Raw genomic sequence first — 24,336 nt, 5'->3', positions numbered from 1 at the left:
TTGATTTTGAGTGGACATTGGAGCTGGCAGTTGGCACTGGTGGCTCTTAGAGGGTCGTTGTCCTGAAGGAAAAAGGAATTGGGTAGTTTCTAACTTTCCACCCTGGGCAGTGATCTATAGAGGTGTGAGCGTCGTATCCTATGAGAGGGCCTGTTTTTGCAGCTACTTGATCTCAGGAAGGTTTTACTCTAGTGAGAATTTAAGACTGAACACAGCTTCTCCAGAGAGCTCCCGTCACCTAAGAGCCCTCAAATTTCCACCCAGCAATTTTTCCATCTCTATCTCCCTTTCAAGACACGAAACAGCCTGAGCAGAAGCTTTGCAGACTCCCCTGGAAACAGAGCCTGAATTAACACCTCAGCTTTAAGGGCGAATGGAAGTTTTGCTTGTGGGGAGGCAGGTTGTAGCACTGGAGGTGGTGTTTTGGAGGGTGCTTTCTGGAGGTGCATGGCTGGCAGGAGCACCATGCCAGTCTCTTAGGGACAGACCATGGAGGGCTGTGGGAAGCGTTCCCCATCGTGAAATGCTGGCCAGGAGAGCACAGGCTGTTCCTTCTACCATGATTCCTGTTTTTCCTGTAGTAGTGGTTGTTATTTAGGGGTAAGGTTTTCTCAGCTGGCGTGTCACTTTACAGATAAAAAAATAAAAGGGCGGGCAAGGACTTTGTCCTGAGGAGTTTACATCAAAGACCATATAACCTGCACTGCACTTTAGAAGCCTCAAACGCTCACCCACCCATGAATTTACCCCCAACTGGGCAGCAGCACGTTGAGGACTGTTGTCCCTTCCTTAGGTGACCCCACGACCAGCACCATGACCGCATCCCCCTGCTGGTGGCAGCGGTGGGGCTCTCCTGCCCCTCTCCACTATCCCCACACAAAAGTGCCTGAGCAAACTACAGGAGCACCAAGACATGCTGGTTTTGTCTCTGAACGGGTCGCCATGCCCTCAGGATGGTCCACACGTGTCACTCAGGGCTCTGCTCCTCTGGGATGTCCGTGCATGTGATAGGAAACATGCCCAGGGGCACCATTGCAGCTACCTGCCAACACTTAGAGCTGCACACAACATATACGATGCCCTACTAGCTCATAGAAAGTGTCCTCCTTCAAGCACCTGTACATAAGCCTAGGTTTGGAAGTATTTCAATCTTTTTTGAGAGTCAAAGGGTTTTTTTGCTTTGGTGTGCGTGTGTGTGAAACTGGTCTTCTTTTAACAGACTCCACGTTTTCTAGGATCACTCTCTCAAGTTCTGCTTTCTCCAGGTGAGAACTGCACCTGCATTTTGCTGGGGGAGTGAAAGAAATAACCAGAGTCACAAACTTCAGTGAGGGGTTTGTCCCAAAGCCTTCTGTACTGCGCCCACAGGCAGTCTGGGAGGAGGGCACCGAGGTGTTCCCAAAGGAGGACAGCATCCTGGTGGTGTCCCTAGGCTGAGGCACAGCCTGCAGCAAGGGATGGGCCCTTGCTGCAGGAAATCCCCAGCTGAGACCTGGATTGGCCATGCTTGGCCATGGTGTCCCCTGAAGGCTATGCTGATGTGACATTATCACTATTATCTGTCTTATGTTGGTACAGGGCCCTGAGGTCACAGACATCTCCATAGAACTACATGATGGTAGGTCACCGATGCTTCACCCTCCCATGGGCATATCTCCTAATAGACATCTTCTTGCAGAGCTGCACCCACAGACCCCTCTGTGGTCTTTTAGCAGGAACAGGCTTAAATCTGCTGTTGGTCATTGTGTTTGGGAGCTTGCAAGCCCAAGAGTGCTTGATATGAGCTTTTCCCTGCACCCCTCTCCCATGATGGCAGTACCAGGGGACTGCGTTGGTCCTGGGGGACTTTCAGCCCAAAGGTAGCTCTAGTGCTTAGCTGTGCAGAAAGTGTTCAGAGTGCAGAGAGGAAGAAACAAGACAGAAAGAAAATAGCCTGGCATTTTAGGTTGGTTGTGCTCCCACCACTCCATATGGGAAAAATCTCAGGTTGGCAAAAACCTGTGCAAAGCCACAAAGGACAGTGGGGAGAATAAACCCATTTTTCTGTGCGTGTGTTGGACTAGAGTAGAAAGCATACGCTTGAGTTGTGACAGAAAGGGGTAAAATCAGGTCTCAGGGCAAGCTTTCTCAAGGTAAGGATGAAGAAACCCTGAAATGGCTCACAGGGACTCAACCATGGGAGGTCTTGGAGAAGCAGGCAGGCAAAGACCAGAGAGGAGCCCGTGTTGGCCCCGTGGATGGTGGAGGTGCCCACAGGGCATCTCTTCCAGCTTGGTGTGTTTGTAGTTCTGCCTCATCCCCTCCTTCAGCAGCACCACTACTTGTAGATCTGTCCTGGCAGGTTACAGTCCCAAAACATTGCCCATCGGCCAGGGCAGGCTGCTTGTGCTCTCCCTTAGCTTTGCTGCCCCTTTTCTGATTTAGGTGTTGAGCCTTAAATACAATAAAGATAAAATGTACTGCAGAATAAACACCTGAGAGGGAAGGATGTGAAGTAACCACAGAAAACCAGGGGACACAGCTGTTACCACTGTATTTCAATAGTGAGAAGGCAACAGCTCCAGCAGCCTGCTCCTTCAGACCATTCATGGTCCACAGACTGTATTGTGTAAACCATGCTGGTACATCAAGGCGAGCAATTTTAAAGTTACCCTTTGATTTGGGGTAGCTCAGTTCAGGAATCTAAAAACAAACACCAAACTGAAAACAAACAAGCAAGCAAGAAGTAACTTAAATGTGATTTCCAAAAGGAAAAATCTGTTCTGTCTCCTTCCCCTGGACCTTGAGGAAGAGTCAGACCTGGCATTGCTTCCCAGCTAGCCACCAAAAAACGGAGCAGCTATCAGTTCTCTAAGAAACTGGTGCTTGAGAACAGAGCAAGCAGCACATTGGCCCACAGGGCAACAAAGAGACAGGGCTCCTGCTACTGTAGGAAGTGCTTTTGTCCCTGGAGGTCCCACCCCAGCTCAAGTGTTTCAAATCCTGTTGATTTTCACCCATTACCAGTGCTTGTGTATGCCTGATGCCTCAGCTGGGAACACTTACTGCCATAGAAAGTCACTTCTTGGTGTGAAAAAAACCTCATAAAAATCTTGCATAAGAAATGAAGAGGACTTTGAGCCTGCTGATGTTACTGTGACACACGTTGAGGACTTGCTTGTTTCCTGCTGGCAGCAGGAGCATCTTTGGCGTGATCCTGCCAGGTCTCTGAAAATCATACTGTTATGAGCATCGACAACCTCCCTCACCACCACCACCGCCAAAGTTATTTTAATACTGAGATGTTTCAGATCTACCTTTAGTTCTGGCCAGTTTTCCACAAATGGGACCTCTCTTTGTGGTGCCTTTCATCTCAAAGCAGATTAGGAAAAAGAAAGAAAATCCCCACTAAAAAGAAAACTTTTTCTCCAAAATGCATTTTTAGGAGTGTTTTGGGGCTGATGGCTCCTCATTTGCTTCATTCTGGGGCTACTTGACTTGCCGGGGGGAATCTGAACCAGGATATCCCCAGCGTGAGTTTGCGTTGATGCTGAAGCGTTGCTGGCGCTTTGTTCCCCTCCGCTTTTGGCTGTGCCGTGTCCCTCGTGCCTTTTCTGGAGGTCCCCATTGCGTGGCCAAGGAGCGCGGGGCTTTGCAGAGCTTCCCGGGGTGGGCGGGTTGGCCGAGCTGGGGGAGGGCAGAGCATTTCCAAGTATTTCTGAAGCTCAGCCTGTCCTCACCTGGGTGGAAATGTGGACCTGCCCAGACCCTGAGGTATCCGCTGGGATTCCTCCTTCCCCACGCAGGGGGTTTTACACCCCTGGCTGTGCACAGGTAGTTTTGGGAGCAGCTTTTACTCTGATCTTGGCCAACCCAGGGGAAAACTTGCACGGGGACATGGAGGGCAAGCAGGAGGAGACAAACCCTGTCACCACTTTGCTGTGGGACACGCACATGCTGGTAGGTTTGCTCCAGAGCGTTTGCGCCGCTGCCACCATGGGACAAGCATTCAGGCTGGAGAGCCTTCCTCCTCCTCCTCCTGCCTCAGCCCAGGGCCAGGATTGCAGCAGGACAGGATGCCAGCTGCCGCAGCAGGACAGGAGCCAGCTCCCTGCCAGGCTTCCATGGCCGTCAGAGTGAGCAGGAGCAGCAGCACCCTGGGCAAGGCCGCGTACCGCAGGAGTGTTATTTTGGCAGGCACTGAAGCCAGGTGAGCATCATCTCCTGTGCCATGCACCCACCAGCCTGGGGTTCCAGGCTAGCCCGGGCTGGGAGCACCTCAGATACCCCAAAAAACCCTCTGCGCTACCCAAACGCAGCAGCTACGAGGTAGGGAGAACCCCTGGGGCAGCTGGTCCTCCTAAAATAAAATCTGTGAGAGGCCGGCTCGAGCCGAGCACTTTCAAAGCAGTTTTCTCCCCTTCTAGCGCTGGCCTTTCATAGGTACAGCCTGGAGCTGAGGCTGATCTTCACGGAGGTTGGCTCTGGCTCTGCAGGGGTTGCATGGTGGGGACAGGGAGGTGCCAGCCTGGTGGCACCTTGTGGTTTGCTTCCCAGCATCGATGGGGCTACCCCGATGCTCCTGCAAAAGGCTCATTTTTTAATACCGGCGGAAGTATTACCTGTATTTCAACTTGCTGTTTGACAGAATCGGCTGATGGGAGACGGGCATCTCTCCCATGGGAGGGTCACCCGTTACAGGCCATAATTTGATTTCCATTATTATATAGTTGACACTGAAAAAGAAGGAGATGTTCACTGTCTAGTGGGGTCTTTTAACCATGTGCACTTAGTCAATAGGTGAGTAGATGTTGCTGCTTGTATCTATTTACCGTACCCAGTTGCTACATGTGAACAAGTGTGTTTCTTCCCAGTGTTGTGGGTTCTGCCTATCGTGACACGATGACGGAAAGGTAGGGACTACGTCCGTTGCAACACGAGCTTTCTTCTGTACAGTGTAGAGAGGAAACCTGGAACAATCCGAAGCACCGCTTGTAACTACATTCATTCCAAAAATGTCATCTTAATCCCAAACTGTTGACACTTTATGCATGTGATAATTTAAAAAATAATAATAAAGATTTTAAGAGGTTAAAGTAGATTTGGGTTCGGCTTTTTGTCGGCTTGCCCTCACTGAGTCCCTTTGCTGTGAGTTATCAGCCCTGTGATACGCCTATTAGAGTCAGGGCACAAAAGCAGCAGCAGAAAGCTGTGATATCTCTAGAACCCTTCATTTGGAGAAGCCAGCTCTCAAAGATCAGTTCATTCCCATGGGTATTTAATCCCTGACCGCCTGGTCGCTTAGAGGGCAGAATCACTTGCTGATGGAGAAGCCTCTATCGTTTTGCATGGAGCCGTTCCTTTCCAACCCGTACGATCAATGTCTCAAGCAGGTTTTATCCTCACCCAGCTCATCGTGATCCAAGTGGAAACACAGACCTTGGGTGAGGGAAAACAGAAACCTGCACTAGGCTCGCTTCAGCTGAAATAAAAACACAGGCACGCACAATATGGCACATACCTGGGACAGGAGCCCAGATCTTCAAATGTTTTAATTTTAACCCCCCCTCCCTCTATTTTTGGATATCCTCTTGACAAATCACTTTAACAGTTTTATTTACAGTAATAAAAATAAATTACTCTTACAGATGAATGTATAATATTGTACACAATAGAGATACAGTGCAATAACAGCATTGATTTGTTTTCATTTGTTCATAAAGTGCATCAAAGGGGCCTGATTTAACCATAATTGAATGATAACTGTACGTTTTTCTTTGAGATCCATTTTCCCGGTCAAGTTAAAAAGCTAATGAAAACACATCAAAATAAGCTGCTGTTTTAATTGCTCGGAAACAGCCTCGTTCCTGGGAAGCAGGTTGGACGGGAGGCAGGATGGGGAATGGGGACGATCAAGTCCTGCTCTTCCCATCTGTGCTGCCGTGGCTGACACCGACGGATGCTGCTCAGAGCCCGGTCAGGCCAGTTTGGGTTTCAGAGCCTCAGGAGGGCCACTGAAGGGCCACCCCAGTGACCCCAGCGCAGGCTCTGGCCCTGGGCCACCCCACTCTGGCTGAAGCTCTTGCTGAGCTTTGCCACCAGAAACTCATCCCCCACTCCAAGCTAGAGGATTTGCTCTCCTGGGAGGATTCTATTTATCCTGCTGGGTGCCTGATTCTGTCCTACTCACAAGGGACATCAGAAAAAAGCCCGGTCCTTGTCATTCTTGACGTGATGAAGAGAAAAGGCAAGGCAGAGCCCAGAGCCCAGGCTGCAGCAGAAGCGAAAGGCCAGCGCTCCCTCTCATCCTTAGCCAGATACTACCCAGATGGAAAAGAGCTTTTCCTGGGACAAACCAAATGTTTTCCAACTCCCAGATCCTGCAAAAAGGTCATAAACCTGTTCTTGTGGTTTTGGTCTCTACTGATATGATGTGCTGTCAGACATCCAGCGTCCTACCCGTTGCAGTATGCTCAAGTTGTGAAGGAGTAACCGGGGTTTAGACATAATTATGCTTGACGTTGAGCAGAATTTGTGAAGGCAACTGTTACCCTTGGAGCCGGAGACTATTTATTCACATCTCTCAAAGTCAGGGACAAAAGACCTCTGGACTACCCATCCCGATTTGGGTCTTCTCTACCGAAAATCCATTTTCTCTCTACAATGCTCTGTATTGCAGAGTTTTCCAATGGGAGTGGGAAAGCTCCATTCCCGGGGTTGCAGAGACAGTGGGAAGGGTGGCTCTCAGGGGATTTTGCAGTAGGCAACTGCATTGCCAACAGCAAAGGTACAAATGGTACAAGCGAAGCCGTCAGCTGTGTTAGGGAAGTAATTCCATAATAGCAGCACGTGACCACCTCACCCAGAGCAAAGGTTGCACGTGAGGGAAAGAAAGGAGTTACAAGGAAATACCATGCGCATTGAACAATTATTCCTGACAATTAAAAGTGAACTGTTGTTAACAATTAGGTGAGTTTTCAATGTTGGTCACTACACATCGATACAAATGATTACCAAGATCAATGGCTTTTTAAAGACCTCTCTACCCCAAATTTGATGCTTCTACAAGGAAGAGGTACTTCATCACCTACCAAGAACAGTAACAGTTTCTTGGGATTTTATTCAAAGCTCGATTAAAACTCTTTGTTTGAGATGAACAAGTTACGGCTGCCGCATCAGGACTGAGATCCTTGAGTTACTTACTGCTGGTTACTCAAATGAAGTTGGCTAAAAAGAGATGTTTTCTCTGCTCAAAATCCCTAACTGAACAAAATGGAAAGAAGGAAAACAAAACAAAGAAACAAAACAAAAAAACCCCAACCAACACATAAACAAACAAACAAAACAATCAAAATGGGGAAAAACAAAAATAAAAACCCACAAAAACCACAAACAAACAAAAACCCCACAAACTCTAAGTTACTTCATTGGTTTGTTGGTAGAGTCTATACGTTTTATCACCTTTTCTTTCTTTTCTTTTTTTTTTTTAAATATAATTTCTCAGCTGAAACACTCTGGGATGGGGACAAGGGCTTGCTGTTAATCCACAAGCTCACACCAACTCCTAGCACATCTCTAAGAAACTCCGGGTGTTCATGCAGCTGTGGTCACATCCCATCCAACAGTGTCCCTGACATTTTCACAGTATATTTGAGGAATGTTTTCTCTTTCTCCTCCTTGCCCTTTCCTCATCCCCTCAACTCAAACAGCCAACCACTGACACAGAAAGTATTTCATACCTATAATCTGCTTGCCACCAACTCACAGTAGAAAAGCCAAAGGCAAACAGAAACCTGTAAACAAATCAAACAAATAAGAAAGTGATTCATTTCCCTGGATACGTTGATCCCTGCCATAGGTTCAGCACTGGTTAGATACCTCATGTAATTGCTCAGGACCAATGTTCTGCTTGTTTCTACTGCTAGAAATTGAGACCAGCTCCTGTAGGGTCCAGAAGCGACGCAAGCGTAAGAGGGGCCAGGCTCTGGCCCTTCACCTTTTGCCAGAAGCTATTTGCAAAGCTCAGTTCTTGAAGGTACAGTGGCAAGATCTGGGCTGTTCACCAGGGCGAGGACACAGGGGCCTTCTCAACTAAACTCCAGCCAGCCCTCTCCAAGCAGGTCCAGCTTCCAGCTGGAGTGGCCACAGTGGCTCAGTGGAAATCACAGCATCATGTAATAGAACAGTTTTGGTTGCAAAAGACCTTTAAGATCATTGGGTCCAACCATTAACCCAACACTCTCAAGTCCACCACTAAATCATGTCCCTAAGAACCTCATCTACTAATCTTTTAAACCCCTCCAGGGCTGTTCCAATGCCTGACAACCTTTTCTGGGGAGAATGTCCAATCTAAACCTCCCCTGGTGCAACTTGAGGCCATCTCCTCTCATCCTGTCACTTGTTACTTGGGAGAAGAGACCAACCCCCTCCATGCTCCAAGCTCCTTTCAGGCAGTTCAGAGATCAGAAGGTCTCCCCTCAGCTCCTGCTCTCCAGGCTGAACCCCCAGCTCCCTTAGCTGCTCCTCATAAGCTCACAGGACACCTGCACATTTCCACCAGCTAAAGACCCTGTGCTTTGCAGAACTGCCACTGTCGTCTTATAGCTCATCTGAAAAGCACCACAATTAGATCAATGGCTTTTATAGATCTCAACTTTTCTAATGACTCGTGACATAGGAATCACAGCTGGAGGAGGCTTACCAATACATTCAATAGCAGAAAATTGAGAACAATGGTCCATACTGTGTCCTTTTCATGATGCCCATGAGCTAGACAGGAGCTGCTTGGCTCTTTTCACCATTTTTCAAGATGTTTTAGATCGTCAGTGAATCCACAGAGGATTCACTGTGCTGGAAAACCCTTTCTGTCTTCCAGTGCTCTTCTTATCGTTGGTGCCCCATCCACATATGATATCATGACATTCACAGGAGCTGCTCCTGGTTTATGGCAACAAAATCTCATCCAAATTCAGGCCCTGTATTCTGTACTGAACACGTTCTAAAGCCACACTGAACACCAGGGCATTCCCACCCTGCACATGGCATTGCTAACTTGCTAAGTATTTTAAGGCTTTAAGTTAGCTCTCATGATGTCCAACATAAAGAGCTTCCAACATCCGGCATCCTCAGTGATGTCCAATGTTATCACTCAAAATATTTCCCAGTCAAATGTTTTCTTTATGAAAAAAAACCAAGCCAAACAACAACAACAACAATAAAACACTAAGCAAAGGCGCAGTAAAAGGGTTAGAGATTTCCATAATGCAATGCATGGCAGGTTAACTCATACCTGTTTATTTTCTTCCTCACTTCTCCTTGTTTTCCCCTCTTTCCACGGATAAGAAACAACAGGGGAAACATCAGAGGAAAAAACACCTAGAAAATGCATTTATTTTTACTTAGTGGAAAGACTGCAAAAATGCCAATGTATCAAAATGTTCTTTAGAGATTTCTTGAGAGTCTTCCTGAAGCCTATCAAGCATTTTTAACAACTTCCATGGCCACCTTCAACAGTCTCCAAGAGACAGGTTTTAGATTGGCATTTTGAACTAAACCTGAGCATGCAATATACTTGTGCCACATCTTCATGCTGACCATGAGCTGGATTAGTGCAGCAGAATGTCTCCCTAGTGCAAGGACCAGAATTCAGGCAGCAGCGTTTGCCTTGGGCAAAGTTGCTGTCCATGTGTTTGGGAGAGTACCAAGCATTTCAGTGAGTACATCTCCACCTCCTCTCTAACTCAGCTGCTTGGTAGGGACCTTATCCTCAGCTTTAGCTCCTCTCATCCCAAGTCTTTCTCCTACTGTTGTGGAGGGACACAGGGGAAAATTATTTTCCATTGCCACTCGTACGCCTTTGTCAAAGCTGATCCTTGATCCCTCCAACTGAGACAAGTATATGATTAAACTCTAAAATGAAAATTTTAAAATAAAATTCTTCAGCAACACGGAATTGACTGGAAAGCCAAGAAAATGCAACTTTTTTCATGACCATGTTTCTCTAGAGATGTTTAATTAATACTACATTTCATTTAAAGATACAAAATGAGCTTCCCAGAGAAACAAATACTGTCTACTAGATAGGGTTGTATAAAAACGGTTCAAAATGTTCACAATGTTTCAAAAATGGTTTAAACTAACTCTGTCTTGAATTTTCACACTGAGGAACTGCAGGGACCTGGCTGCACCTACAGAAACCAGAAGAAATAAAATGAGCAAAGTGTTTATATATATATCACTCTTTCTTATATATAGATTTACTTTTAAATGTCTGCTGATTCAACATTGTGCCTACTGCCCATTGTCCAAGGCATTCAAAAGAGAAAGGAAATGAAAAAAAAGGTGAGAGACTGGCCACCTTTCAAAGGTAGACAATAAGTCCAAGCCCCAGGCACACTGTGGAGATTCATAGCTTTCTCATGTGCACTTAGCTCTGAGGAGCGAGAAATTCATTGCACGGATCCAGAGAGAAAAAAAAAAGTTGTGCCTGTATCCACCCGTAAAGTGGCTTCGTACCCACTACTGCCTCACAAAGCAAGAACAGTTCTGTCTTCCACGAAACTGCGGTGTACACACGCTGTGGTTTGGTGGCAATGATGCCACTGGGTTCTGTTGATAGGAACCTGCGTCTGTTTTGCCCGTGGTGCAGCAGAACCTGGCTCCTGCTTTAAAGAGGGGCATCTTGGATGCTGGAGATCACAGCATCTTTCTTTAAAGAAGAGCAAATGTGTTTGGGACACCAGGCTCAGCTGGTGGGGTGTCTCCTGCTGCAATGGCTCAGCCATTTCCGTACCGGACCCCATCCACCACCTCTGCCCTGGGCGTTTCACCCCAAGACCTGCCATCCCTTTGAAGGTTGCTTGGTTTCTTGCTTTTTAAGTGAATGCACTATTCCACTTTGCGGCCAAAAGAAAGCACAAGATAAAGGACACTTCATCATGGTCTCACTAACACCACAAAGCATGTGATACAGTAGAGGAATGCGAGGGTACCGTAGCTTCTCTAATGAAGCGAGTTAAACTGGTAGCATCCAGAATAACACGTGTGAATACAGAGGCTTCCCTTTTGGGGACCCCAGCAAGCCCGGACCTGTCTTTGGATTAAAATCCCACCCCATGTAAACGCTCGGTGTGGAAGTGAGTACAGCTGGGGCGGCACATCACCCCAGGGCCCCGAACCCTGCAGGGGTGCCCTACCTTGGCCTCCCCAGAGCCTTGGGGTGCGGGGCACCCCGGCTGCCCTCACCTCCTGCACACCATGAGCCCCCACCCTGCCTGCTGTCACCTTTTTTTTTTTTTTTTGGGGGGGTGGCGGGGAGAGGGGGAGTGGAGAATGGATTCCCCGGGGTACCCCCATCCCCACGACAGCCTAAAACAACGACTGTACCCTAAAGTGCCTTTCGCCCCGCAGGTTCTCAAAGTGCTTTGCAAACGACATACAAACGGAGACGCATTGTTCCCTCCCCAAGGTCCCCTCCACCCCAGACCCCCGCAGCTCCCTGCGCTCCTCCGGGTCCCCCCCCCGCAGAGCCACCCACCCCCGCCGAGCTGCAGCTGTCCACCCCCCCCCCCCCAATTATTGCATAGCATTGCAAGACCTGATTTTAGGGGGATGGGCGCCCTGGACAACAAACCCACACGTGGGGACCAGCCCCGTTGTGGGGGGACCCGACACCCCCCCGTGCCCCCTGCCGCTCCCTGTGGCCTTCCCGGCAGCTGCCACTCGTGGGACGTGCCCCCCCAGGCCAAGCTCGCTGCTCCTCTGTCTCCTTACCATGAGAGGAGACAAACGCCATCGTACAGAGATTCTTTTTTTCCTTTCTTTCTTTTTTTTTGGTGTTTTGTGTTTTTAAATAAAAAATAAAATGTGTAAGAAAATAACATTTCTAAAGGAAACCATCATCATTCTACTCTCTTTCTTTCCCCCTTCTTTTTCCCTTTTCCTTTTTTCTCTTTTTGGCCATCTTTCCATGGAACGAGATGTGCTGGCCGGGGAGGGGGGTTCCTCCCGGTAGGAAACAATAACGGTGGAAGGGAAAAGGAGGAGAAGGAGGAGAGCGCGGGATTGCGTCTCGCTCTGTGCTCAGTCCTCACACATCACTGGATGTCCTTGGTCTGGAGGAGAACGTGGAAGGGATACATCCGCAGCAGGCCAGCCAGAGCGACTTCTGGATGTCTGGGTTTCTGAAGGCGTAAATGATGGGGTTGATGAGGGAGTTGCAGGTGGCGGGCAGTGCCAGGGAGTAGGTGTAGACCACGGGGTAGCTGGAATCGGCCACCAGAGAGTAAATGGCAAAAGGGATCCAGCACAGGGCGAAGGTGCCGAGGATGAGGGAGAGGGTGGAGAGCCCTTTGCGGGTGGAGGTGGCCTGCGCCGTGGCGATGAACTGGTGCTGCACGGCGATCTGCTGGGCGTGCCGGAAGGCGATCTTGCAAATCTGCAGGTAAAGCTGCATCATGAGGGCGAAGAGCAGCAGGAAGGTGACGGCCAGCACCGCCGCGTTGTCCTTGGTGACGGGCCGCAGGATGCTGCAGGCGCTCTGGTCCCGCAGGCAGTTCCAGCCCAGGAGGGGCAGCAGCCCCACGCCCAGGCACAGCAGCCACATCAGCAGCACCATAGCGCAGGTGAAGCCCAGCGTGCGTTCGCTGTGGTAGGTGAGGGCGTTGTACAGCGACAGGTAGCGGTCCACGGTGATGGCCAGCAGGCTGCAGACGGAGGCGGAGAAGGCGGCCAGCAGCAGCCCCGCCGCCCCCAGCTCCGCCGCCTCGCTGGGCGGCCGCAGCAGGTACCGGACGGCGAAGTTGGCCACCAGCCCCAGCCCCGCCAGCAGATCGGCCAGGGCCAGGCTGCCGATCAGCAGGAACATGGGGGCCCGCAGGCTCGGCGTGTAGAACAGCACGGCCAGCACCAGCGCGTTTTCCCCCGCCACCGCCGTCCCCGTGGCGCACAGCGCGATGTCCCAGGGGCTGACGGCCGCCCCGGCCCCGGTTCCGGCCCCGCCGCCGCCTCCCGGCGCCGCCGTCCCCGGCCCTCCCGCCGCCGCCGGCCAGGCGCTGGGCTCCGAGGCGTTGCCGAGCCCCGGGAGCCGCTGCTGCTGCGGCTGCGGCTGCCACGGCTCCCCCATGGCGGCGGGGCCGTGCAGCATCGCTGGGGAGAGAGGGAGAGGCATGCGGTGAGGGGCGGGGGACCCGGGCACCGGGCTGGCGGAGAGAAGCCGAGCCCCGCACCGAGCCCGGGGAGCCCCGCACCGAGCCCCGCACCGGGTTCCGGAGACACCCACCCCGTCCTGAGCTCCGGGACGCCCCGCACCGAGCCGCTCCCGCCCGCCGCAGGGCGCATCCCGTCCGCCTCCCCCCAGCCCGACTGCAGCTGCCCCGGAAAGTAACATCCCCTCCCGGCCCGGGGTACGCCCGTATCCCCCCCGCCCCACACGCACCCCTGCCCGGGGAAGCCTCGCCGCTAACTCCTGCTCCTCCCGTGGGGCTGAGGCCGAGCACAACTCAGCGCCCCGATGCCGGCAGCAGCCTCCATGCGCTCTGCCCCGCGCAGGGTCCGCGGGCGCTGCGCACCCCGCCGCCGGGGAACAAACGGTGCCGCCTGCCCCGTCCTCCTCCTTTCCCCGGGGCAGCTACCTTTTGTCGCCTATTTATAGCTCAAAGCTCGCCGCCCCCCCCGCCCCGCAGCCTTTTCTTTTCTGCGTGCAGCGAGTAAAAATAAATACTATTAATAGGCCAGCCCTCGCATGTATGCGGAGCCGCTGATGAAACGAGCAGGCAGCGGCAAGGGACAGCCTGCGTTAACTTTCTCCTTTCTCCTTCCCTTCCCCTTCTTTTGGAAAAGACTGGTGCAAGGTGCTCCCAGCTTGCTGCAGACAGCTGCATGATCCTGCCCTGCTCAGTGCAGTCCCTCTTGCAGAGCAAATGCGCGCCCCCCAGGGCCGGGCAGCCGAAGTGTGAAGGTCGAGGGGGGCTCTACCCGCTGCCCGCTGCCAGCCCCCACTGCCGGCATCACCCCTTCCCGCATGCAGCCCAGCCTGGGGGTTGTTGTTTTTTACCTGGCTTTAATGCTCGAGGATCAGCTTGCTTCCCCTGGTTTTTATTTTTTTTCCTTCCCAGTCCTTCCAGTCCTTGGTGTTAAGCCTCATTCCTCGGTGAGCATTGCTAATAACGTTGGCAGATAGCTGGCATCCACTTGCACTTAATATTCCTGCCCCATTGGATCTGCTGATAAATCTCAACTCTGACGTCAAAGTCTTCACTTATATTCATGATCCAAGTCTGTGAATCAGAGCCGCTGTGATCAGAATAACAACAAGGCTGGCTCCCTGCTCCACATCCACATCCACACCCGCAGGCACGAGGGGATGCGCGCACCCGCACGCACCCACGCACGCACCCCTGCACGCACCCGCCCTGCCGTTCATTCATGAGCTCTCCCGCCAGCCCGATGCACCTCCCCAAGGTCAGGGCCCTCCACACCTGCGTTTTGCGGATGCAGCTTGGGTGCCAGCCAGGCCTCGGTGGCTCGCAAAGGCGGCCGGGCAAGGTTTATTTTTACCGCTTGTGCCGAGGGACGCGAGGATCTGAAGCGGGGGGGTGATCTGGTGTGGCGTGGTTTGGCTGCCCCACTCTTCAAGGGCAATGCCCAGCCACAGCAGCGCTGGTCTCCATGCAGCCCCAGGAGCTGGCAGCTGGGGGTGTTCGGGGGGCCCTGTGTAACCAGGCTGGGGCAGATGCATCGCCCTGTGGGGCAGACATCGTACCCCAGAGCCTTCACCCTGCATGGTCTTCCCTCCAGCCAGCAGAAAAACCGGGATGAAGAGGATCAACCCCTGGGAGCTTCACGTGGGCTGCCCAGCACAGCACCCACTCTCCTGCACAGGGGTCCTGCCCAAGGACAATGGGTGCAGGGGGGGTCTGTCCCCTTCTCCACACCACAGCACCCACCCACCCCCAAGGCTTCTTTCCTGACTATTTGGGAAAGGATCAGCCCAGAAAGGAACATATCTCAAAGACACAATTATTTTTCTGGCCGCAGACAGCTCTGTGATTCAGAGAGGGAGCAGGATCTTCAAAGCAGGGATGCTCAGCTCCCACGTCGGCAATATTTCAGCTACACTTTCTCCCCCCTTTCCAGCTGGTTTCATAATACTCCAGCTTTACTCCTTCATCCCTCTCTCTCTTCCAGGCTGTAGCTATACAGTGCAGCAAGCTTGATGGCAGGAAGAATTTCCAGCTCCTGATGCGCGACGATATTTTGGTGAATATCGGTGGTTTTGGCTGAACCCAGTTGCCCCAGTTAGGATCATTTGGGTTCTTAATCAGGCCGAGCCCCATCCCAGGGGACTTGAATCATCATCTACCTGGGGCCGCCGGCCGCGTGACTGAGCGCTGTTGTGTGCCGAGTGACATGAGCAGCATGAAAAGGGGCGGAGGAAATCTGAGCAAAGAACTGAATGAATTCGCTCCCGCTCCCAGTAATTACACACTGCCTGGGAAAGGGGAGGCGGGTGAGGAGCTTTGATTGACTCCTATCGGCAGCTGCCTCTGCCAGGAGGTGGGTGCAGGAGATGGGCTGGGTTGCGGCAGAGGGGATGTGACAGCTGTGCAAGGGACAGAGCCCACCCAGGGCCCCCGGGCTGAGATGAGTGCAGGCGGCCTCAGCCCAGCCAGGCTGATGGGCCACGAGCAGCTGCAGGTCTGAGCAGGAACGGCTCTGCTGTCACCATCGGATCTACTGGGGGCTGCCGAACCCCCTACCCCGCTGAGGGGACACTGCTGCAGCGCTGGGCTCCCAGGTCCAGCCGGCAGTGAGGCTGAGCAGGGATGGCCATGTGCAGATGCACTGTGCATCCCTCCAGTAGGTGCCCTCCGACACCCAGTTGCCCCAGTCTGGCCCTTGGATCCTCTTGCACAGACACACACACCCCAACAGGTCTCAGGTGACCCCGAAACCCCTCGTCTCACTGGTGGTTGGCTTGGACCTCCCGCTCCCTCCAGCATCCAACCTCTCCTGTAGCCTCACTCACAGAAATACCATCAAACACCCAGGTGTCTCAGTTGATCCCCAGCCCCTACAGTGGCCTTGGTAGTCCCAAACCACCCCACTGCCTTCCTTCCCCACCTTCAGCTCCTCCCCTCAACATCCCAGCACAAGCTGGGTACAATCACAGAATGATTTTCCCAGGTCCTGCAGCGAGTACCAGACCCCACAGGTATTGTCCCCCAGCACTGGAAAGGTGCCCCATTTCCATGTACTCATTGCTGCACTGGGGCAGCCAGGGGCACTGGGGCATCCAAGCAGTATCATGGTTTCCTCAAGGCACCAGTGATAAAAATTACCTTATCTGGCCATTTTTAAACCAAGGCATGTCACCTCCAGAGCTGCCCGGAATGCAAGCAGTGTTGCATCTCTGGTGAGCACCACTACACATCATATTTGTAATATTTGAGCATCCACCTTTTATAGTCACAGATAACGTTTTGAGCTGGGTATCCACAACAACATTTTGACCACACATTGAGTACGCTTTATCTATATTCAAACTACAGACTCAATAGTGAGGTGTAAAAATCAAAGCTGATCAAAATCACCAGCAAAAGCCTGATGCAGTAATTAATTACACAGCAAGAGGCCCCCAGCCTCACCTGGGAATGTCATTCAGCAAGGAGAGGCTTTCCCTTGTCATTTCTTATCTTCCTCCTTGGATTTTGGCTTTTGGGAAGAAGCTCAGTGCTAAACACCATGCATGCTCCTCCCCAGCACTGCAAACCCATAGCAGGGCTTGATCTGGGTCTCATCCTGCCTTAGAAACTGGGCTTTTTTGGTTAAAAACCAAGTGGCTGGCAGTGTGGCTGCCTGGCAGGCAGGAGACAAACTTGGGAGCCACTAAATTTTTACCCCCATCTCTGACTTACTTCACCACAGCTATTTCTATAGCCAGGTCTCTGTGGTGATTAGGTGGCCCTAAGAGGGAGATAACCAACACCTGGGTGGCTACAGGTTGGTGATCACTAACAACCTGGCCATCCAAGGCAGAGCCCACTGGCAACCAAAGTTTGCACAAGCGCTGCTGCTTAACAGACATAACAGGTGGTCCAGAGCTCGCCAAGACGAATAACTATGATGCCAATCATCTGTAAAAGTGGATGGAGTGGCAGCATTTTCACTACTGTGCGTTCGTTTTGCAAACAGCAACCAAAATACCCTGAAAACCACAGGCAACTGAGCCAGCGGGCAGCTGGGTTTAGGTCCCCTGGGCTATGTGACGAGCCCTGTGCCATCACCAATCGCTGATGGTACCGTGGCGAGCCCTGTGCCGTCACCAGTGGATGGTGACGCCATGGGGCTTTGCGGGTGCTGCCCTGGATTTGTGGCTGTGCAGGGAGCCCTTCTGGGCATCCTCTGCCTTCCATCATGGGCTGTAATAAAATCATACCCAGGACACATTTGATCAAATAGATGCAATGCAATTTGCCGTCTTTTTTTTTTCTCTAAAAGCATTAAAATCAGCTTTATTTCTTTTCCTTGGGGAAACATCACTACCTCCTTGCATCACATGAGCTTTTCCTACCTCAGCTCCCACTCCTACCAGAGCACCCACGGCCAAACCAGCAAACATTGCCTTGAAACCCCCCAAGACGGGCGTGCGAAGCTGCACCGCTGGAAATTCATCCCCATATTTACACAGGCATCTTTTCTGCAGCGAGCGGATGCCGCCTTATTTCAGCGCCTCTTTTGTTCCCTATCACTGCAACAGTGCTTGAAGAGCTAAAAGAAGGAAAAGTGTGGCTATAATTAGCAGTGTTGACTAATCGGGGTGGCAAACAAGCATGCTGCACCCGCCAGCCTCCCCGAACCGAGGCTGTCGGGGGCTGCGCGTTGCTGGAGAGTGCATGAAGTCCTACATTCAAAGGCTTTGCATAATCTTTGCAGCTACAGGGTGGAAATGAGGCCATTTTCTTGCCGCTGCTGCTGCTGGAGAGCGGGGACTTCTCCCGGCGCTGCTTCAGCTCCAGCCTCCCCGCCTGGTGGGAGAAAGGACCAGGGCTCAGTGATGGGTTTGGGTGGTTGAGATGCTGATGGCAAACCCAGGCTTTGGAGGAAGCGGAGGCAGGCATCTGGCTTATAAAATCATCCCGCCCTGTTGAGAAACAGTTGATTTAGCTGAAAAATCTCTCTCGCGGGTCACTGGAATGGGTCTGTTGCAGGGCTCGGCTTGCAGAAGTGACCTCTGCCATCCTCCCTGCAGCGGCACCATCGCAACATGACTTGTGCCTCTCAGAGAGCTGTGGATGGGTAGTTGCCTTTAGCAGCACTGGGGAACACAGGTCTCAGCTTGCCCCACACTGCGGAGACGTGTGAGACCTTCCTGCACCAAAATGAGGTATCTCTGGGTTGTCTGGTGTGGGGACGGTGAGGACACCATGTCTCCCTGCACCGTTGCAGTCAGATATCCAGGGCCGCCCCTGCTCAAGGACAGCTTGCATCCCTGCATCCTGCTGGCACTGCACAGGGACAAGGCCGTGTTGCACATGCACGGGGATGGGACACAAATGGCACCTGCGCAGGGACAAGACCACCAGCACGGGTGAGCGGGGGCGATGCCAAGCTGTGCCAGGAGGGCAGGAGCAGCCCTGTGTGATTTGAAGGTTTCTCCCGATTCCCATCAAACACTCAGGACAAACCAGGGGGAGGATTTTTCCTTCTCCCTTCAGTGGTATCATTCCCATCTGAATGATTTTGCTCTAAGCCCTTAAGCTCCTGAGCTTTCCTGAGCCAGAGGGACACACTTTGAAGCACCTTTGCTGGCACACACTGTGTCACCATATGTCAGCTCAGCTCTGGCATTCAGGGCTTCTGGGGCAAGGTGTGTTTTTTCTAAAATAAAAAGCTTTTGCACTATGTTTTTCTCCTTCTTCCAGGCTGCGTTTGCTGCTCTGGCTGGCTACCTCATCGGGAGTGACTGTGTTTCCCTTACGCCATGATTCATCAAGCCATAGGGAACACCGGGAGCATGCAGGATGAGAGGCAAAATATTAGGGCAAATGATTGTGATAATTAATAATAAACAAAAGCCTAATTTACCTGATGTGGCACAGAGGAAAGGAAGGTTTTCTGTGGTTTTGGAAAGGGCAAAATAAGAAAGATTCTTAAAAAAAAAAAAAATCTAAAGTCTATTTGCAGCTGAATGCAGGGCAGCCTTCCCTCCCCGCTGGTCTCCTGGCCACCTGCTGCCACCAACGAGAGCTTTCTAAGGCCAGGCTTACAGAAAGCTGCTCCAGAGGAGCTCGGTTGCTGCGCCCACACTGGGACCACCATAAGCCCCTGGCAGGGACACAGGTCTGAGGACCAACAAGGTCCCAGGTCCTCGCGGAAAAGCCATCGGCTGCCCTGGAGCAGCACCAAAAGAAATCTGCAGCCACCGCATGCCAGCAGGGATGCATCTGTTGCTCCATCGCAAGTGTTAAACCCTCCTGCTGATCCGTCCCAATGCATCGGCACGGGGGGGTGTTAGGCAGCCCACCCAGCGGGGAAACCCCCCCCGCGGCAGCACTCAAAGGACCTCCAGCCTCCCCAGTTCTTATCCCGCTGGGCAGGAAGGACGTTGGGTTTCATAAAACCCAGGGAACAAGTTCTCAGCTTTGAAGTCGTGCAAAAGGCAGCTCCAACACGCCCTCGCCCAGGCACAGCCAGTCCTCTCTATTTATTGATTTTAAGTCTGGCTTCTGACATTTAAACAGGATCCTACGTAGAGACGTGGTGCCGGGCTCCCCTCCGAGCATCTCCTGAGCGCGGGCACATTCCCTGGAGTTAGGCTGGGGACCACACTGCCCGCAGCCGTGGTCTGAAGCCTGGGGTGGGCTAGGACTTCACCAGAAAAAGGTCACAGCTGCTTGCTGGTAAGTGAAATAATTAATGTAAAGCAAGCGCTTGGCTTGGAAAAAAACCCCAGCTTGAGTTAGGCAGAGTTATAAGTGGGTAAAGCCAAGTGCCAGGAGCCAACGGGAGCAGCTCCCATAGGCTGGCATGAGCTGCTGCCTCCCCCTGCCCTCCCAGTGCCTGCGTGCCACAGCCCAGCCCAGCAGGATGGGTCCAAAAGCAGCTAAAAGTGCCCAGCTGCCCCTCAAATTATTAGTGATGGAAATAACATGGGAAAAGCAGATTTCATCCCCCTGCATCTGACAGGCTCAGTTGCTAGCTCAGGGCACAGGCATGAAGTCCTCGGCCCATCCATTCTGCAGGTGATGTTATTTCTGCCTATGAATATTGCAGCAGGAGCGGTGAAGGCTTCCTGACTTTCCAGGGTGCGGGGCAGCGTTTGCAGGCAGCATTGCTGCAGGTACTGGGCTTGCCAGCAACCTGGATCTTATCCCGACCTTCAGCCTGAGCCATACACACCTGGATTTTGGGTGTATGGAGGAATTTTTCACTCTCTGAGCATTGTGTTTTCTCCTTTGGCACCGCTGCCCACAGCTGCATCTCACTGGTGGGAATTTCCCGAGGGTAAAAGAGACATTTCCAGAAGCGTAAACACTCAGCCAGACTGGAGAGCTGCTTAATAGACTGGGAATCTGCCTTCTCCATACCCAAGTCTGGAGTTTAAACCAGAAGAGTCTTCTGTTCTCAAAGGGTTTCCCTGTGCCCTGCAGCCTTTTCCCCAGAGCTGTGCTGCGCATCTCCCTACAGTGATGCTGGAGGCCACTTGGCTAGGAAATATCATCCTCTGAGATGGTCAAATCTATGGCAGAAAGGCTCTTAGTAGAGGGAGTGAGAAAAGAGAAAACTAGCAGTGGGGAAAGACCCTCCAAATACTTTAAACGTGCCCAATTTGAAGGGATTGGGGAGGTCTTGGTGGGAGTTTCTGGGAACATAGCAGCAGTTTCACCTGGCATATGCAGAAGAATGATGCATGGCCCTGACAGAAACACGGTGCATGTCACCGACAGAAGCAGCAGAGACTGTTTGCATCCAGTCTGCTTTTATTTACCACCTGGGAGTTCCTAAGCAGGGTGAGGGTGGTGGGATGGATAGGGAGGATGAGACATGGGACTGCACTTTCCCATCCAGTTTTGAGCTATTACCCTTATTTTTAATTTTTTAAAGTTTTTTTCTCCCAAAAGGTCAGCTCTCTTGTCGGAGCTAGAAGTCACAATCAGCTTCCCTGATATCAGTGTAATCGTGTTTGATGAGTCACTTGTTTAACGGGAAGAGGCTGCTCGTTGCTATAGGGATGGCAGCAGCGGGGAGAGGATCCCTTCATTACCCTAATCACTGCTTGTGACAGAGAAAACACAACCCCAAACAATTCCAGGCCAGAGTCTCCTTCACTCTGACTTTTTGACACAGTGTGACATGTCAGGCTTTTTCCCCAGCTGTGGGGCTGCAGGGATGCCCAGGCAGATCCCTGAGCGTGGGACGAGCTCAAGTTTGAGGATGTCACAGGGCTGGGAGGTGGCGAGGACCAGGGAGGCGTACGGATGAGCGTGGTGCTCGATGTTGGGCTTGGGTACCATGGGGAAAGTGGGACCTGTGGGGTCTGCAGTGGCTTTGTGGTGATGGAAGGAGCTCCCCGCCACCGGCTCATTGGATTCCCATCCCTCCTTGAGCTGTTTCTCAGTATCCTGGGAAAACATGGGGCTCCTGGGAGTGCCAGAGCTGATGCCTTTGCAACGCAGCCAGTGCCCTGATTTGCAAAGGTGAGATATTGGCAGCACCGAGGGAGCTGCGGCTGTTTGTTGCCTTCGGAAATGAGGCCACCGGGTCACCGAGATCAGCCGTGAAGGTCACCGGGACCCATCTCCTCCCGCCTGGGTGTTTGCCAGCCTTTCTCCCTGCTGGCTTTCATCGCCGTGGGGCATCTCCATCCCGCAGTCAGGCACCTCCCAGGGGAGCCTGCTCGGTCCCTCTGCTTCACCTTCTTCTCTCCCATGCCAGACTGGGGGATTTATTCCCTGATTCGGTCCCTGAGGAGCTCCTGGCCACTTCTACAGGGGACACAGGGAGGGCAATTCTGTCAGGTCCATCCCTGCAGACCCCCACTGCCATCAGTAACCTCCCACCATCTGTGCGATGCTCAGCAGAGCTGCTGCTCTCCCCCAGGACACCCCCTGCTTCCCTAGCTCTTCATTAGGGGACCGCTAATTACCGCCAGAGTGTTCATCGATGCCGTTTCACCACAACGCTCTCGTTCTGTGTAAACGGCTATATTTAGCTCCGCTGCTCCTGCCGGGGATGCAGCTTGCCTGCTCACACTTCTTCCTCCGGAGCAGGAGAATTTGGTGCCTCTTGATGGTGGGGAGAGGAGACGGGAGAAGCCTCCAGCTTCCAGCCGTGCTCTCCAAAAAGGTTCGTACTTGTTCTCTCCCACATGAGCAGGGTCTGAAGGGCTGCTGTCTCCCAGCAGCGCTGGGTTTCAGAAAGGACCATCCTTTCCCCTTCACAAATCCCACTGTGAAAAATAAAAAGTGGGAGATAAAAAAGGAAGATGGCAGTGGGGGAGACGCGAATCTCCTGGGTACCGGCTGGCCTGTTGCCCCTCTGGTGGGCAGTGCTTAAGGCGTTGTGGGAGAGCCCGTTTTTGGGTGCTCTGATGCCATGGTTGCACTGACAGGCTCTCTCCCGTCATCTTTGTGCTCTCCAAGCAGCCGTGATCCCATCAAGCCCCATCCCATAAGCTCCCCAGATTTTTGGGGAGTTATTCATGCTGGCAACACCATGCCATGGCCTCCTCTGCTCCACCGGCCGCTTGGCGTAACCCCCGTGGGTCCCGCAGCGTTCCTCCATGCAAGAAAACCTTGAACACAGCTGGTTCCAGAGCAGCTCTGGGGATGGGGACACCAGGGCTGTCACCAGAGGAGATGCAATGGGGAAAAAAGCTCATGTGGTAAAGCGATGGCTGCACAGTCGCAAAGATGTGGCTCTGCATTTGGAGCGCTCCAGCCCTCTCTGCCTGACCCATCTCACTGGTGCAACATGGGGACCAGCGCAGGCACCCACATTTATCTGCCGTCCTCAGCATGGTCAACTCATGGCGTTGCTGGCTCTGGCTTTGGGCAGAGACCCCAAACCCTGCACAGCCCCTGCCGGGGTTTGCTGGGGCCCCTGTCCCCGCTGGGTCCCGCTGTGCCGCTTCCCAAACAGTGGCGCTCAGCCTGCGTGCTCACAGGCTGCTGGGGGCAGCGGCATGTGCTGAGCTGCAGCGTGACTCGTGTGTGGCTCGGGGACCCAGCGATGCTGCTGGTGCAACACGGCTGAGAGTGCCTGGAGGGGGGTCAGGGGCTGCTCCGCTTCCTCCGGGGCTCAGCGGGGAGCTTGGTCCAGCCGTTCCTGCCCACAATGCCCAGCCCAGGCATGACCGCACCGCACAGGGGGACACCCGTTCTACCCGCATCAAGCAATGGGGTTATGAGGAGCAAACCAGGGACATCCCCTTTGCTGGAGAGACACCCTTTTCCTTCAAAATGCACTGCCTCTGATCCAGCAGAGACAACCCGGAGGTATTAATGAGGCAGGAAGAAGCTCATTCTGCATAGTGGCCATGAAGCAGCCTGGAGCCCACGATTTATTTATTGATGCAGGTGAAAACTGCTGCAGGGATGACAGCGAAGAGCAAGGGCTGGGGGTGGGCTGCAGAGCCGCAGGCAGCGGTGCCAGGCACCCCACGGCACCCAGTCCCCACAGCCCCGCTGGGGTTTGTCCTCAGAAACCCACACCGGGCATCGCAGGGTGGGCAGGTGCCAGAGCAGCTACCTGCTGCCTCAGCTGCAGAAACCAGTGTCAAGGTCATTTTCGTATTTTATGCACTGCATGTACCTTAGTGCTACACACAACCCCCTTGCAAGGTTTTCAGGTGCCTCGGGGAGGGGGATGTAGGTGAATCCCCTTAACTCAGCCCGGTGCAGTGCTGCTCCTGCATCCATGCTCCTCCTGTGCGGACCCCACTGTCCCCAGGGCCAGGCACTGCTGTGCCTGAAACTGCCCCAAGAGCCCCAAACTCTGTCCTTTGGAAGGGACAGGCACTTTCCCATCTGCTTCATGGTGTGTATGTCCTCAAATCTGCCTCATTGGGTGCTCGAGTCCCCTAAATCCTGCCCTCTTCGGTCCCCGCATCCCAAATCCTTCCTCGCTGAGTCTCTGCTCCCCAAATCCCACCTTGCTGAGTCTGAACCCCCCAGATCTTGCCTCAGCGAGTCCTGACCCTCAAATCCCGCCTCGCTGGTCCCTGCACGCCGAGGCCCACAGTGCCAGAGGGGACAGCAATACCCACATCCCACTCTGTCCTACTGGAGGGGCAGGGGAGATGCTATACGGCCATGCAACTAAATGATCATTAAAGGCCAGTACGTGATTAAATCT

At 52.7% G+C, this 24,336-nt stretch overlaps 1 protein-coding gene across 1 annotated transcript; it reads right to left on the bottom strand.

The window, feature by feature from the left end:
* Nucleotides 1-12,067: 12,067 nt before the first annotated feature.
* LOC135993558 (G-protein coupled receptor 12-like) lies at nucleotides 12,068-13,123 on the bottom strand. The gene has a single exon (XM_065643498.1). It carries the CDS (start codon nucleotides 13,121-13,123, stop codon nucleotides 12,068-12,070), a length of 1,056 nt encoding a protein of 351 aa, XP_065499570.1.
* Between the last annotated feature and the right edge of the window lie 11,213 nt (nucleotides 13,124-24,336).

This window comes from Caloenas nicobarica, chromosome 12, assembly GCF_036013445.1.
Source record: "Caloenas nicobarica isolate bCalNic1 chromosome 12, bCalNic1.hap1, whole genome shotgun sequence".
Classification (NCBI taxonomy): domain Eukaryota; kingdom Metazoa; phylum Chordata; class Aves; order Columbiformes; family Columbidae; genus Caloenas; species Caloenas nicobarica.
This window is presented reverse-complemented; position numbering and strand designations above follow the sequence as displayed.